The sequence below is a fragment of the Passer domesticus genome, chromosome 5, assembly GCF_036417665.1.
Source record: "Passer domesticus isolate bPasDom1 chromosome 5, bPasDom1.hap1, whole genome shotgun sequence".
NCBI classification, from domain to species: Eukaryota; Metazoa; Chordata; class Aves; order Passeriformes; family Passeridae; genus Passer; species Passer domesticus.
In genome coordinates, this window is record NC_087478.1 from 11,109,836 (window position 1) to 11,126,761 (window position 16,926).

At 36.2% G+C, this 16,926-nt stretch overlaps 1 protein-coding gene across 4 annotated transcripts in view; it reads right to left on the reverse strand.

Moving 5' to 3' along the window:
- Positions 1 to 16,926, reverse strand: part of CCDC146 (coiled-coil domain containing 146) — a 69,076-nt gene that overhangs the window by 30,513 nt on the left and 21,637 nt on the right. For 2 of the 4 annotated variants that reach the window (XM_064421931.1, XM_064421930.1), the window contains exons 3-4: positions 7,739 to 7,821; positions 2,932 to 3,138 (exon numbers count right to left, since the gene is read on the reverse strand). In XM_064421931.1, coding sequence (XP_064278001.1) covers positions 2,932 to 3,138; positions 7,739 to 7,821 — 290 coding nt within the window. Of the gene's footprint in view, positions 1 to 1,309; positions 1,357 to 2,931; positions 3,139 to 7,738; positions 7,822 to 11,430; positions 11,470 to 16,926 lie in introns of those variants that run through there. The other 2 variants (XM_064421932.1, XM_064421934.1) reach the window with 2 other exon arrangements.

A 16,926-nucleotide genomic window follows, 5' to 3' on the forward strand; every position in this document is an offset into this window, starting at 1 on the left:
GCAAGCAAATAGGAAATGAAATAGGAAGAGTATGCAATATTAAGAGACCTTGAGATTTTTGCTAATATTAGGGCATATCTATATGACTCCTCAAGTGTGAAACCTTGTCATTGCCAGATTTGAATCTGAGTGCAAAAGAGGTGCTAAGTACTCTTAGATACCAGAGAAAGTGAATTAAGGCAGGAAATAAAGTCATCAGAGATAAGAGGGATGCTCCAGAGAAATAAAGGTTTACAGAAACAGGGGAACAGAGAACTGCAGAACCAGGGAAACATGATCTGATTTCTCACTTCCAGCTCAGCACTAGATCTGAGTAGACATTCTAAAAAAAGGATAAAGCAGTAGATAAGACACACAGATAAACTCTTCAAAACCTCTCCCCCTCCATGCTCCCTGCCTGCTATACATACAAAAGTAAATAAACAACATGTTTGTTTTCAGACTGAACAGCCATTAGTCATAATTCCCAAAGAGAAATTTACTTGTAAGAGCCAAGCACAGCTGGGACTGTATTAACACAGTTGGACAACAAGGGAAACTGTGTTCCAGAGAGATCAAGGGCCAAGAGAGGTTGGGCCATGACTTTTTATCCTGAGAAATTAAGGAAACTAAACAGCGACCTAACAGCAAACTTCTAATGCTTTTGATACAGCTTCCCTCCCATTTGTGACATTGTCCATGCACCAGATACTTCAGAAAACATTGCTTTACTCTTTGGATAAAACCAGCAAGCATATGGATCTTCATTTTACACCGGTGTTACTATTAGATCACCTGCTACTCACAACTCTGTTCTAGACATTCATTTTCACTGTCTTTCACAGGCACCAAACTCATCCCTTCATTACAAACATATATTCACACAAATTATCTGGTTTTCTTCATAGTCCACTTCTCATTTCTCCACTACACTCACTCACCCATTCTTCACAGATATTGTGCTAGTCCTGTTTGTTCTACACTAGTCCAACTTGAAATCAGTATAATTTCTTGAATATTTCTGGAATTTCTCTCCCAGTAAGCAAATCCAAGGCACATCCTTCTCACTCCTCACCCACAACACGCATAAGACCCAATGCTACCATGAGGCATGAAACAGATTCCAAATAGGAAGAATTAAATAATCTGTAGCTCCCGAGTTTGAAAAATTGACAAATTAAAGGGGCAAAGGGTTGTACAAAAGAGATCTATCAAACCAATCTGCAGCAGTGAATCAGATGCTCATTGTCTCATCCAATACAGGAACTACAGGGCACTAAGTGAAGCTGTAGGGGTCAGGTTAAAAAAGTAAGGATGTGACAGCTCTTACGTAGTTAATCTGTGCAACGCCTTGCCCAGCATGCTGCAGTGTCAGAGGTTTGTTCTGGAGGAGACAGAAGTTCAAAGGAATAGGGGTCAGCTGAGGATTCCCAAACACAGAGGACTGTATTTGGCTCATGAAATCCCCACATCACAAGAGGCTGGGGCTGCACTTTTGGTCTTCATTAGATAATGCACCTCACAGACCTCTGGTGTGACTGCACAGCTGGATTTGATCCCGGGCAAGACAGAAGACATCAGTTTCTTACTACAGGGAATGAACATTTCTTGCAGCATGACTGACCCAAAAAGTGGATTTTTGATCTGCAAGATATTCAGTTCATATATAAAAATTAACCCAGTAAATGTGTTAATTTTTATAAGGATAAAAGGATAATTGAAACAATGCCTACACTGCATTTTGTGTAGAATACAGTTCTCATTTTCACTGGAGCTAGAAAATAGAGAATGGGAAAATATTAACTAAACATATAAATCCTATAATTGTTTGGAAAATTGATGCAAAATCAGAGAAAAATGTTCAAAAGATATGAGGACAAATGGTTAAAAAGCATGATACTTCTGAAGAACTCATTTCTGGACTGCTTGGAAATTGCAATAAATTCTGTATTTAATAATTATTTCAGGAAATTTCATGTTTCTTAGTTATCTCATAACAAATAATTTTTTCCAGATGCTTTCCATGTTTCTTTCCCACTCCCAGTTCGCCTCATTTTCTTAGTTTCTTTTTCTCTTAGAGCAAATACTTGGCTCTAAAAAACCACAAAAAAAACCAAGAAAGAATTTCCAGAAAAACCTACTCCATGCAGTGTGTACAGTGTTTCTGATTTCCTTGAAGAATAATAATCTTAACTGCTGAGATACTGACATTGCCTGTTTGTATTTATATACACACCAACAACACTACAGCTGGATTGAAGATGGGTAAAAATAGTAAGTCCCCCACAAAATAAAAATCTGATTTAATCTGCCTAGGTGCATTATTTTTACAACTGCAATACTTCTGCTTGTAATTTTACTATAAAGTATGCAGATAATTGAAATGTATACAGTACTAAGATAATTCTGGACTGTTCTTATATAGAAATGTTAAGATTTCACTCCTTTAACAGCAAATTTATTATTTTTCTGACATTAGAATATGCAAGTACTTCTTCCCTTTGAATACCTGAATACAAAAACTTGAATACACCATGCTACTGATGTTAAAAATAGCATTGGGTCTATTTATGACACTGTTCCATAAAATCCAAGCCAACAGGTCTCTGAGACACTTTAAACATTTGTATTGAAAGTGTTCTAGACTAGAATTACTCATGTAAATTTTCCCTACCTAAATATTATTCATCCAATGCAGTACATTTTAAACAGCATTTTAAAGAACCCCTTCTAACCCTGTTCTAAATTTAAAACTATCTACAAATCTGACCATGGTAAATTTATTCATCACTGACATGTTGCTGTAACTGGGAAAAGTTTGTGGCCATTCATTTAACAACAGCCACCAAGAAGTGTGTCCATGTAAAATGTAAAGGATTGCTTTTTATGCTATTTATCCTCTTTTTACATTATCTATGATAAAATGAGCAGCATTTGACCACTTTCACCTACCACTCTATCTTCAAGCGATTTTCATACACTCTTCCTTTAGTAGCACTGTATTCACTTCGGCAGCTGAAAAGCTGCTGCCTTATTTGGAAAGCTTCACTGGGAGCTTCTTCAGGGAGCTGTTCTGCTTTTTCCAGTTCACATTGCTGTTCCAGTTCTGCACTCAGGCGTTCAGCTTCCTGCAACAGCTGGGTCTCAGATTCCTGTAAACTGCATTAAATAGAGTAATTCAGTACTAGGCAATGTGAAGCACAAGCTTTGTGTTTATACTTCTTTACATACCTATAATATTTAATTGAAGGTTTTCAAGATGAGATGGAATTAAGATCTGTATAATCTTGCCTGACCTCCTAGTTGACCCTGCTTTGGGCAGGAGATTGGACCTCCTGAATTCTGTTCAAGCCCAAATCATCCCATGATGCCATGAGAGCAGTGGAATTTGGTCTCAGGGTTTTTTTCTGCATACCTACAGTTGAAGTGAGATTCATTTAATTTTAACCAGATGACAGACTGTTACTTGGTTAACTTTATTTGTCTAACACTTCCTGGACAAAAATGAAGAGACAGGGAATCCATTTTATCCTAAGAAGTGCCAAAGGCTAGATCTGATCTAGTGTAGAGACCTACCAGGACAAGGCCCAGTCTGGATTATATGACAACTTTAAGTTCTTAATAAACAGTGGGACATCTACCCAGTGATGAATTACATCTTGCTACTGCTGTAGTGCTACCAAGACCAGAAATAACTCATGTAATGATGCAAAAGCTGAAAATACATTTGTGGACATCTGTGGAAGCTTATTATAATGCCTGTAGATCAATGATCTGCTTTGTATCACCAGGCTAGCTCCACACAAACAACAAACTAACTCCTGTCAGTGTCTGAGACTGGTATTCATAATATACTTAAAAACTTGTGTGGTGATAGCTGAAAAACATCCTAAAGGCTGTTAGTAAAATACATTGATTATTATGGAAATCTCTTAAAGGGAACAACAGTATGACAATTCATAAACAATGCACTACACATAAACCTATGCTTTATGAAACAGAAATATTGTGTAGGCCTCCTCAATATTAATAGATTATGACTTTTATATAATCATCTACTAAAATCAGTCACAAATTATATAGAAGAATAAAGAACTCTATCACTTGCCTTTTACTAGTTAAAAATATATAGTGCAATTTTTTAAAACAAAAGAACTTAGAATTTCCCATATTGAGAAAGTCTAGACATAAATTTTGGGTCAAATTTGACATTTATGGCTTAAACAGAAAAATAAAATTATATATCACACCAAAGAATAGAGATGGTAAAATGAAGATAAAATACACTGACAATATTGCACAAACATAGTTGAAATAATATAGCAGAAAAAGTTTTGATTCGTGCAACATTTCTCCCTAGATAAGCACTTCCTTTTTCTAAACTAGAAAATGAGAAAACCACAGAATTCAACAGAAAAGAGTGTGCCTTCATCATGAACAAATCATTTCATGTGTTTACACATACATGTTAAGCAAAAAATAAAAATACTTATTGACACTGGATTCTATATGATATTTAAATCTTTAAATCTAACAGAATATATGCAGTTGTGGGAGAAAATATAATTGGTTGTAGTAATACACAATTTCAAACACTTTTTTTTCATAACACATACACTTTTCATACAGTTACATAAACATGTAAGTGAATTCATAAAAACAAAATTTTGAGTATTTATTCTTTCAAGATAATAAAAAAAGGAGAAACAGAAACTCCAATTGAGTTTTGAATCTAGATTTTTCTCTCTACAGATGCAAACAGTATTTTGTCATGTGTTGATTTAAATTTAATTGAAGACAATGAAGAAATAAATGCACATCTACACAATGTACACATACAGAATCCCATGACTGCAAAAGTAAGTTTGTGCAGTCTCATGTGGCAGTTTTTGAATTTGTGAAATAATTAGTAACTTAGCAGAAGCTTAAGAAAATAAGATTCTCAATCTTCTAATGAATCTTCATTATTATCTGAGTATCTTTCAGTTCAGGTTATCAGAATATTCATACTAGGTTCCTACATTGAGATAATATAAATAAAATCTACAACTAGGCCAAATAATTGAGTGACTAAAAAGGTTTTCAGGGGCCAAATACAAGATCAGATACTTCAACTTTTTACTACAAAGTGGATGGGTGAGACAGCACCACAATGGGATGACAGCCTATTCTCAGCAAACATAAATTCAAAACCACTTAAGACGTTGAAGAAAAGTATGAAAGATGTTATCTGCCAGGTGACATCTTTCAGCTTTTAGAAATGCGAAATTGTGCAAACTGAAAGCAAGAAATAAATTTGCCACTAAACAGAGGACTGCACTATACACTTATAGCTCTGAGTACATTGGCAACAGCCTTGGAAACTACCTGCACACAGAGTCATTGTGTTCAAGATATTAGACACATTTGTATTGTATATCAGAGAGATCAGATCCAATACTTTGGTACAGCTGTCACAGGGAACTGCGCTGCTTAAGATGTATAAGGCTTTCTCCTTGAAATTTTTATATGTTAATAAAGGAAAGAAAAAACCACATAGAGCTTGAAAACCTCATCCTGGGTCATTTGTCTTAACACGGCATTGCAACAACACTAGAACAGATGGGCATTAAGTAGGAAAGGGATTGAATTCACCTGTAATACATGAAAAAATAAGTTATTGATCCACACACACATACTGCACTTACCACCAGGACAGTCCTTACAGCTGATGGAGAAAACCAGACCCTAGCAGATGTCTGAATAAGGAGGAAGTGTGTGGTCCCCATTTCTTTCTATAGAGTGTTAAGAGACCCTTGCTACCTTATTCAGATGAGCATGTCTACTGATGTCAAAATATGAACAATTGAATCCTAATTTTGATGCCTGAATCCCAGTTTTGATGTCCTTAAAGCATACTGGAAATCATGACTGATTTTTGGTAATTGATTTCCCTTGCTTTCTTTTAGCAATAGGAGAAATTTATCTGTGAGAATTAGTGCTTGTTCACACATTGATGTTCTGCTGTGACACATAACTACTTCTAATACAGAATGGGACATCATGATCTCTGATCCCATTTCTTACAAAAGCATGGCCATTTCATACTCCTGTAAGAATGATGGAAAGAATGAGAGATATAATCTACTATCTAACATTTTCATGCTTTTGGTGCATTCTTGTAAGGGTAGTTTTAAGTGTGACAGGAAGGACAGCTGAGTCCTGTTTACACTCAGGCCCTATTCCATTTGCTATACACTCAAAGGGATTGCCTTTACATGAATGAATGTCCCATATAAAAGAATACTGTATAAATACATAAAACATGTAGGAATATGTTTGTATTTTTCCAATGAAAGACTGTTTTCAAACTAACACTGGCTGAAAACAAACTACTTAGCAACTACTGGTTTCTGATTCAGCTGAGTGAACACCAGTGTAGTAGAAACTGTCTCTATCAATATAATCCAAACACCACAAAATATGTTTAGATATGAGCAGTTAGAAAAGTCTTCTTGTATTTTCTAGGAATCTGAACTGGTTTAGTAGTGCTGTTTTTAACTTTGCTTCTCAGAAAGATTTTCTATCTATCTCAGTAATCTGAAATAAAGTCAGATGATGTTTCACAGAGTCAGAACCATTCCCAACTCCCCATTTTGTTAAGACAAAACCAGAAGACTCCGCTATCCTCAAGAAAAACTGTTATTTTAGTATTTTGAGAACCCTTTTTCAAATTACTTTACATAACTTTGTACTTGTTGCTATTCAGACTGCCAGGAGGCATAGCAAATCCCAGCACCATCCAAATAAGCAAGTATAACCCAAATTAGTTTTAGAATGCTGAAATTAGGCTTTAGGTTTAATAGCAGAATTGCCATAAAGTTTTTAATTTGGACTGCCAGTGAAAGTGGGATAAAATATTGTTAATACAGTGGATATTATGTATGCATTACAAGAATGTAACAGGAATATCATGAGGCTGATTTTATTGACAATTACAAGTATACTGTAAGTAGTATAAAATTATTATTAAGAAATACTAATGTAATATTGCAGTATTTTCAGTAGGACTGCTGTGTTCTGGGATACACTGTTCACCTGGTACAGCTGTAGTACTGTGTCCCCTTTTGTCCCTCTGTCTCTCTCCTTCCACTCACACATGCCCTGCCCCAGCCCGGCATCAGGCTGTGAGCATGGTCTCTGCTCTCTCCTCCAGCAAGGACTGGTGCAAGGCAGGTTCACAACAATATCCTAATTTCCAAATTTCATTTTGCTTCAAAGCTTAGGCTTCTGATCAAAATCTATTGGCAGTCCTGTCTAATGTGACTGTCAGTATTCTCAGAGGGTAAAATTTACACCTATTTAGGAGTGACAGTTTAGTTTTCCTTCTTAGAAATGAGCTTTAGCTTCTTCAGTTGCTTTCTACGATGTCAGCTCAGTAGGTCAGTCTTTTCATATATTACAATTCTGACTACAGGATCTTCAAATACATATTTATTTTAAACTTGCAAATTGTCTGTTGCAGTCTGTACACCCATTCCCAATATTATTATGTTTGTATTAGAAACAAAGATATGTTTCAAACAAGTATTTAAGTATCCCAAATTAACTTGGAAGTTCCTATTAAATAATAGTGGTTTTCAACCTTGTGTTCTGGCTTCCTGTTTATGAACTATAACTGTAAGAAAGCCTTAAATGATGATCAGGCTTCAGCATGAGTAGAAAGTACTTTAAAAACATAATGCTTTGGCTACTGAAAGTCTAAAAAGGAATATTATACCTTATCACAGCCTCATGCAGCAGGGTGTACTGTTCCTTCAGCTCAGCTACTCTGGTGTCTGTGATTTTTCCAGCAGAAAATAGCTATGGAAGGCAAACAGACAGTTATGAAATCTCCTAAGCACTAATACTTTCATTCTGCTGCAACTTTTTATATCTATAATTGGCAGCCTTTCAGTTTATACAGACTTTGGTAAAATAACAAATTAAATACACCACCAAATCAAGTAAACAGACAAAAAAATGCTTATTTTCATAAAAATTCAAGGCATAAATATAATAACATAAAGAATGTTTCTATCACAACTACAGTGCTACCTGCACTGTACCATTGCTTCTCTGACTTTCTGGCTGTATTAATAGTTTATGATAATTCTGTCTTGACTTTGAACTCAGGCTCTAAGTAACCTCTTTTCATTGCTTAACTGGTTCAGTTTTGGTATAAACCCACTGGCCCACGCAGGCAAAACTGAGGCTTAAAGTGTCTCTGCAGGCAATAGGGTTGTAAAAAATATTGGAGCTAGGCTAAAACTGGATTATCCCCAGGCAACAAAACACGTTACCTTACATGACTGTGCAGATCTTCAGCAAACACCAAGATCAAATAGGTCTTTTAAATAGCTCCAGAGAGCGACTCAAACTCTTCCTTGAGCAGTCTGTTCCAATACTTGACCACTCTTTCAGTGAAGAAATGTTTCCAAATGGAATCCAATCTAAACCCCCACTGGTGCAACTTGAGGCCATTTCCTTCTGCTCTATCACTTGTACCTGGGAGAAGACACTGATCTCATGGCTACACCTCCTTTCAGGTAGCTGTAGAGAACAGTAAGTTCTGCTCTGAGCCCCCTTTTCTCCAGGCTGGACATCCCCAGCTCCCTCAGCTTTTCCCCATGAGACTTGTGCTCCAGACCCTTCCCCAGCTCTGTTGCCCTTCTCTGGACTCACTCCAGCATCTCAATGTCCTTCTTGTAGTGAGGGGCTCAAAACTGAACTCAGGATTTGAGGTGTGGCCTCACCAGCGCAGAGTGCAGCAGGAAAATCATTGCCCTGGTCCTGCTGGCCACACTATCCTGGGTGATATTGCTTTAGAAAACCTTTCTGATATTGCTTGAGAAAACCTTTCTTCCCCTCCTTTGATCACAAGTAAGGAGAACCAGTTTAAATCCAATTAAAAAAATGTAAGCTGATCCACCTCTATAAAAGTCCATGGCTAGCCTTGTGGGGCAGCAAGTCAAACCTGCAACTTCTATGGGACCCTGCCAAGAAATGTGATTATGTAGGTCTCCTGAAATAAGAAGTGAAATTACTACAGCACCAAGAAAATCCCAGCAGTTATAATTCAACCTTCAGAATATTCAGAGGAATCCATTTAGAACTAATCCTATGGCCAAGAAACAGAATACATGTCAATGTGTCAAAGGAAGCATATATTTTCTTGATAACTGTTCAAGTTTTTTTTTTTTAAGATCTGTTTCAAAATATTTCATGGTAGCAAAGACAATCTTTGCTCCCTGAGACCCCCAGAATAGAAGGTTTGCCTTTCATTTGTTAGCATGAGATTAAAGATAAGCAGCTCTCAAATATTTATTTTGGCATTCTGTATGATCAAAGATACTGTTCACTTAAGTTCAAAATACTATTTAGGTCTTCTGTGAGAAAGAAAATATGTCCCTTTCTCAACCCATTTATTTCTTAGCCTCATACATAGATATAGTTGTCCTGTTTGTGTCGTACCTCACTAATGTGCTTTCTCCACACTCCTCTGATCTGTACCTGTGAATTACAGTTTTTTTTACTGCTCAGGTTCTCACTGCAGATCTACGCCATGTTTGACAATGCTTCCACAGAAATAAACTTGCTTGTCCTGGAGGCTGTGTCTTCTTCTTTATGTCCATAAACTGCTTACCGATTTCACACCTAATTTCTCAGTTCAGCTCAGAGCTAAGAGCTCTGTTTCAAGGAGGTTGGTCCTATGCAGTGTGAAGACTTGTACATTGAGGACTCCACAGGCCAGGCTGCATGGATGGCATACCATCAAAGGCAGTGAGGCTTCCTGGAAAGTTTCATCACCAGGTAGTTCCCATTACCACAGTGGTTTTGGAAGAGCCATCAAAGAGACAGCACTGGGATACCCTGGTCCCAGGATTTGTTATTAAAGGCTGGTATACTGTTTTCTCCATGATTCTTGGGAGGGCAGAAGGGAAAGAGGAAACTGTTTGAGGGGAAGAAATAGTTTGTGGAAGAAGGGAGCAAATGTGATTCTACTCTAGAAAAATTGTATTAATTGTGATGATGAAACCAGACAAGAGATGATGCCTCTGATATTAAGATATATAATTCTTTCAAGGTGGCCTGTACCACATTAACAATAAAATAACCAAGAGAATTTATGCACTCGCAGTTCATTTTATTGTTCAGAAGCTCTCACATTGCTGGGGTAGGTGAAATGTAGGTCTCCTCAGTGTAATTATTTACATTGCTAAACTGAAAAGTAAAAGAGCGAGTGAGAAGATGGAGAAGTGAGAAAAATAGGGCTTCTAAATGACAGTTGGGGATGACCTTTTTTGTCAGTCATGTGTTAACCATAATGCCCTTGTAAGAACTGCGGTAATTTTATTATACTGGTGATCTCAGATCTGGAGTCTGGAATATAGTTGGATAAATATTCTTGACTTGTTGAGTCTTCCAGTCCTATTCCATGTCAGTTGTACTTAACTGTACATTGCTTTTGTCAGATTTTCTTTCTCATTTCATAATGTGCTGGGACCCCATACATTTTCAAACACACCCAACATTGATAGATCATCTGGATAAACCAGAATAAATTTTCCTTATCTAAATGCAGAATTACTGGAAAGTTGGATGAAGATTTGTCTTTTAACAAATGGTTGCCTGGCAACTTTCTGCTTTCCATTTCCCCTTACTCCCATAAATGCAATTACATGGAATTATGTGTCTTATTACTGGATTTACTTTAATCTTTTTATTTTAATGTAAAATTTCTGTTATGTTTATTTTACCATATTGTTACCCTTAAATTGCCCTTGTGATTTTCTAACTTTGTTACAATTTTTTCTATTGCTAAGGGATTTGAAGTCTGGCTTTTCTACCAGAAAAAAAAAACAAAACAAGATATAACAAAGCAAAACCAAACCCAAGTTCCAAAGCAATTTTTTTTTCCTTCAGTCAGTGAAAAGTCCTAAAGTGCTGGCCAATTATATCCTGTTACAAAAGATGTGGAGGAAAATTTTGCAGAGAAGGTGAAAGGGAAGGATATATCCTTAATATTTTTCTAGCAGGAAAAGGTAGATATTCTGTCTCTGAGCTGGACTCATTTAAATATAGCAGTCCATGAGAAAAACAGAACATACTTATGCTCAAATAATTGTTCTGTACACCTGAAAAATGTTTCTCTCTACAAGTTCATATTCACTTGCTACCAACAGTTCCCCACCAGACCTGTCTTCAAAATCTCCTGATGAAAATTCCAAGAAAAAGTGAGCACTATGTGAGGTTCTACACTATCTGAGGGACCTCTTTATATCCTTCCAGCTTGACTTCAGGCACACAAGCCCCTGGATCTAAGACCACAGTAGTTTCTCCAAGCTTGGAATCTGGATAGAGATGTTTGTAAGAAAGAGAATATATCAGAAGAGGAATGGGAATTAAAACCACAGAAGGGAGAGGACCCACCTGATAAATGAGGTACTCATCCATGTGAGCAAAGCTAGTGGAATCAGGTCTTAACTTGATCAACACCTCCTCACTGCATTAAGTGCAGGGGGCATTCTCCATTTTATCAGATTATATTCAACTCTTTTTGACAGTCACTCAAAACAATGTAGCAAGGAATTCATCTGGAATTCCAAAACAAGTTTTCTCTAACCGAAATGTGATTTAAATAAGAACTCTAGGCACATTTCCCATTCCAAATTTCAAGGCTCTTAAAGTTGTTTTGGGACTCTCCAGAAATGAATAAAATTCAGCCAAATATTAAACATAAATAGATGACAGAAGCTGAATATTGGTCTAACTCTTCACAGTTTTCTGATAAAAAAAGCACACAAAACAAGCACAGAAGATAAAGTCACCACCAGAAATTACCACTTAACTCAATTACTTGCAATCATTATTAAAGTGAAGCACTTGAGGCTTCTTAGGAAATACTCAATTTCAGCAGTGCCTACAATCTCTTCATTTTGGAGAAATGATGTAGCTAACACATGTTTCTAATTATGCTTGCAGTTACTGCAAAACAACTAAAATGTATTCTAAGTTCAAGTGGAATAATAACGCTTTCCTTTTCTTCATGCTAAGTTGTAGGTTTTGTAACTGTAACAAGACATTTTGACTACACTTAGTATAATTTTAACACAAAATTTCCAACATTTTTTATTAATTTGCTATTTCAAATATCTGAAATGTTTCATCAAACAACTATTTTGCCTCCTAATAGAAGACTAGAGAAAAAATTCAAGGGATTAATATATTTTATAGTTTGTATACACTCAGGATTTCAGTATAGTATTAGCCCCTTGGCACATGGCTCTTCTGCCCAGTCTGTTTCATCAGGTTTGGAATTTTCCTTCTGTGTTGTTTATTTGAAGAGCTTTTCTTACTTCTTTTATATAATATTTAAAGGTTAAACATTAAGCAAAGAGAAAGGGTAAATTCTCCTCTTTAAATAGAGTGCTCTGCCTCTTCTGTCAAAATCTTCATGAAGCGACACAGTTTGGGCACAGCACACAGCTCAGGTGTGCCTTATTTGGAGGAGAAGGCAACGCCACCTCCTCAGGGGTTGTTTCAACATCCTAGCAGGGCAACAGGTACAAGCACTCTGAAGCCATGCGATGACTCTTGCACTTCTGTCCATATTGCTGGATACCAGTCTCCACAGAATCACAGGGCTAGGGATATCTGCAGGTGTTTGGCTTGCCTGTCTGGTATATCCAAATTATCTGGGCAAAATCTTGGACCCATGATGACGCACTAAGGGAACTGAAGATTCCTACTCAAGTTCAGGCCACTGCTCAGAGCAAGTTCAAAACCTCTCATTAATTCTGAAGATCATGTCCTGGCTACTTCAAGATGAAGCATCCAAATATGAAGGAAAATCAATTAAAAGGTCATGTTTGGAATCTATGGCAATCTTAAAAAAAGCCAAACACAGTACAAGAAAATGGAATCTTTACACTTTTTATTCAGTCATTGTTTGCATTTTTCAATATGTCTCAAATATTCATACACATATGGAAAACTAATACTTACAAAATTATAATTTCTCTCGACAACATTTCAGGCTTCAGCACATATTTCAAAGTATTTTAAAACAAGAAGATAAAAGTCACTAATTTATGACTGTAAACAGTTTGCAATAAATTGTAGTTATTGGTATGCAATTCTGCATTCCATTTTGGCGATTGGGAAACACTGAAAGCACACACAGAAATAGCTATACTGCAGATATTTAGAGAATGATATGCCTTGCTTAAGTCATTAGTCTAGAGAAAGGTTATGAGGAGAGAAAGTAAAGAAAAATGCACTGATGGTTTTAAATAGGTATTGTAAGTGGAGTTTAAAAATAAGGTATCTTCACTCTCACCTGGAAATACATACATTTATTACAGGAAGTAGACTTTAGAATAAGTATGGGAAGTCCATAGAAAAAGCCTATTTATTAGTTTTTCAAGTAGAAAAGTATTTGTCACTGAGTTTCCTAAACATTTAATTTAGGTGACAAGCAACAACACTTGAAGTCATGAATAGGTTATTGGTTGCACAAATGTAGTCAGATGGGAGTAATGGCACACACACAAATCATAAATACACTTACATACAGTAGATACACTGTACTGCCTTATACCAAACTTCTACAATTTTATTTTGTTTAATTACAGATGGATGAACCAGGCATCCTTTAATGAAAAATAAACTGCTGAAGAGCCTCCTAAAACTAACAAAGATTGACTAGGAAAAATAATATCCCAAATTCTTTCCCAAGGCATAGTTCAAAAGAGTAGTTTTGTTGCCCAGTTCATGGGAAAAAGCAATCCCTACATGGAAAATATAAACATCAGCCACAATCAAGATGGTACAGTGGGTAAGACTGTGCTGCTGGCCAACTGAGGCTTGCATGGCTCAGAAAAGAGGGCATAGGAGACTGATAAGACAGGCATTTCAGGAAAGGACACAGCTTTCTAGCTGTCATCAAATTTCGTTTGGCTACAAAGCTTGAAATCAGGATAGTAAGTAACCACAGTCTTACACTTGCTGCTTTTATTGGAGCAGGTTTGCAGGAATCAGAAAGGAATTTTTCTGAAAACACAAAGGAGGGAGAAACTTTTGTATTTGGTATATCATCACTCTGAAAGTGCATTTGGGTTTATTCTCTTTGTATATTGAACTAACTACAGCATCTTCCAGGGCTACAAATAAAGGAAATAGTCAGTAGTAAACTGCAGATTTTGAGCAGCCAGATCAGATGTCATGGGAGAAATAGAATTAATAAGAATATAGTTTTGTGGACCTCCTTGTTTACAAATATGTCCTCACCTTAATAGAAGGAGTGATTTCCTTTGAATTTTATGATGTGTATTATATTTACAGTTCTGATATAAATATCATAACCACTGCTTACATGCTCTGTCAGTGATGCCTTTCTGCCTGCTGCCAGAATTTATAAATAAAACAATGAACAATTTAAGCAGATAGGAAAGCCACTAGTTCTATGTAATCTGTATCTGAACAAGAATATTTAAATATCAAGTGGAATAGGACTGCCTTTCCTTTTGCATTCTGATATGTTCTCACAGACACATGAGGAAGTTGAATAGGCAGTCCACAATCCAAAGGAAAACATAAGGACTGCTTGCATGAAGAACGACTACTGAGTTAAAAAAGAAAACAATTTAGATAATCAGAAGGAATTCTAAATCAGAATTTGTTTCTAGTATGGATTTTTGGTATATATTCTACATTGTGGAAAAACCTGAAAATTAATCTAATTATGTGTCATTCTCTTTCTCAGTCAAAATGTATCATAGAACAGCTGAAGTCTACAAAGAATGTCAGAAATATTACTGCAGCAGTTGAATCTCAACACATTCTATCTCTGCCACCAAAAAGGTCTGTATGAATGAGTCCCAATGTACTACAGGTTTGTACATCCCAATCATTTGAACTGCTTAGACAACCCTGGATATTTTGCAGCAATTCTTCTGCAGGAGATGTTGACTCCCAGAACAAAGCCAGAACAAATCAAACAGATGACAAGCTGATGTGTTTTAAATTGCCATAGTCACTAGTTAAATTAACATCTGCCTACAGTCATAATTTTGTTGTTTTCTGCTTGACCTACTTTCCATTATCTGCCAGAAAAGAAAAAACCTTACTCTAAAAATTCATGGGAAATGGTTCATGCTGGTTTTGATAAATGTTGGATAAACAATCTCAGACAAGTCTAATAAAACAAAATATATCACTTCTTAACCTTGCAATCACTGAGAAGTTCTGTTAACAAATTAAAATCTTCTGTAGAATTTCAGAGTATCTTGAGCTGTCAGTTATTTTCTTTATTTTTGGGAAGATGTCTGTATGATAAAGATATCTCTTCAGTCCACAGAAAAAGAAAATAGATTCCTAAAAAGTAGACTAAAAGAGACTAAAAGCTAAAAGAAAATTAGCTTTAAGTAAAAAGCAAAGACCTTAGCAGAAAGTCTCAGTTATAGTCATCAGCTGTTATTCAGTTAGATACTTTCACAGTTGAAAGATTGGCTTCTGGGGTTTGTGATTGCTTAACTAATTTAAAGTTTTTAGTATTATGCAGAACACTCTAGATCTAGAGAAACCTCATATGGGAAGAAACTTTGTTTATAAACAAACAGCAGGTCTTAGTTTAAATTTGGTCCAATATTTCTGCCATTAGTTAAACTGCATCAGCATCTTACGGTTTAAGACTACTCAGTCCTTCCTCTTTGCTGAAAAACTTAGATTTGAAACTTTGCTTCATTTATTCCAAGAAGGATAAGAGACATGAAACATGAAAAAGGCTATGTCATAATTTTTGGGTTCCTGAAGAAAGAGATGTGACAGATTGTTGGGAATGGACACTCCCTGAAGAACAGGAAGAAAGGCCAGTACAAGAGAGCTCCAGGTAGAAGCATACAGACTGGAGGAGAAATGGATCTTCTGGACTCCAGGCAGACTGGTGACAGCTTAGGAGCAGAACATCAGACCAAGAATGAAATCAGGAGCATAACAGAGCAACTCAAGATTACTGAAGTCTCGTCCAAAGGAGGATGTAAATATACCAAAAAAGAAGATATATACGGGACTAAGGAATGGATGTCTCAGGACAGAAATGCTGAAAAGCTCAGATTCCTCACCTTGCTGTCTTTTTTTTTACATTTAGTGTGGGCAAAAACTTCTGCCCTTCTAGATGTTACAAAATTCTAAAGATAGTTTAGGATGTCAACATAGCACAGTAATCACGAATCACAACAATATTTGTTATACATTTAAATATTTCAAGGCAAATCATAGAATGTGGTCTATCAAGGATAATTATTATTCATTTTACAGATAGAAAACAGTTTTTATAGTTCAAAGTCACAAAGCAGATAGCAGAGTTAATTGTAAACTGAACAAACAAGAATGTGGGGGGAATGTGGCTACCCAAATAACAAGGATTTAAGAATTCTGTTCTATTTCTAAACCTCCTCCAAAGAGGCTGGTATAGCTTTTCTCCATTTGTCAGTAGCAGCCGTATACAAGAACAAGGCTTCAGAAATACCTGATTTTAGAGTGATACAATGAAAAATTAACATCCTGTTAATCAAATCAAAAATTTAAAAATTTTACCTGCAAATTAAAATAATAAATTTTATCTTTTAAAAACATTTCAGTTTTGATAAAACCAAAGTGATGTCAGCATCTTACACCTGAATGGCAGGGGGTGGCATTCACCTCATTGCTGGGGAACTATCATGATCTGACAGGGGGAGGTACAGTTTTGTCACATAGCTAAAAGCATCATGGCAGGTTCTGGGATGTTCATTTAGAATGCAATAAAGATACATTCAAAACCCATCCCATAGGAAAGTGCTTGTCCTGTGCAGGAATCTGAAGGAATTTTTGCAGGGGTTAGACAAATAGGGTTTTTTTACCAAGCCTCCCTCCTGCACTATCAAT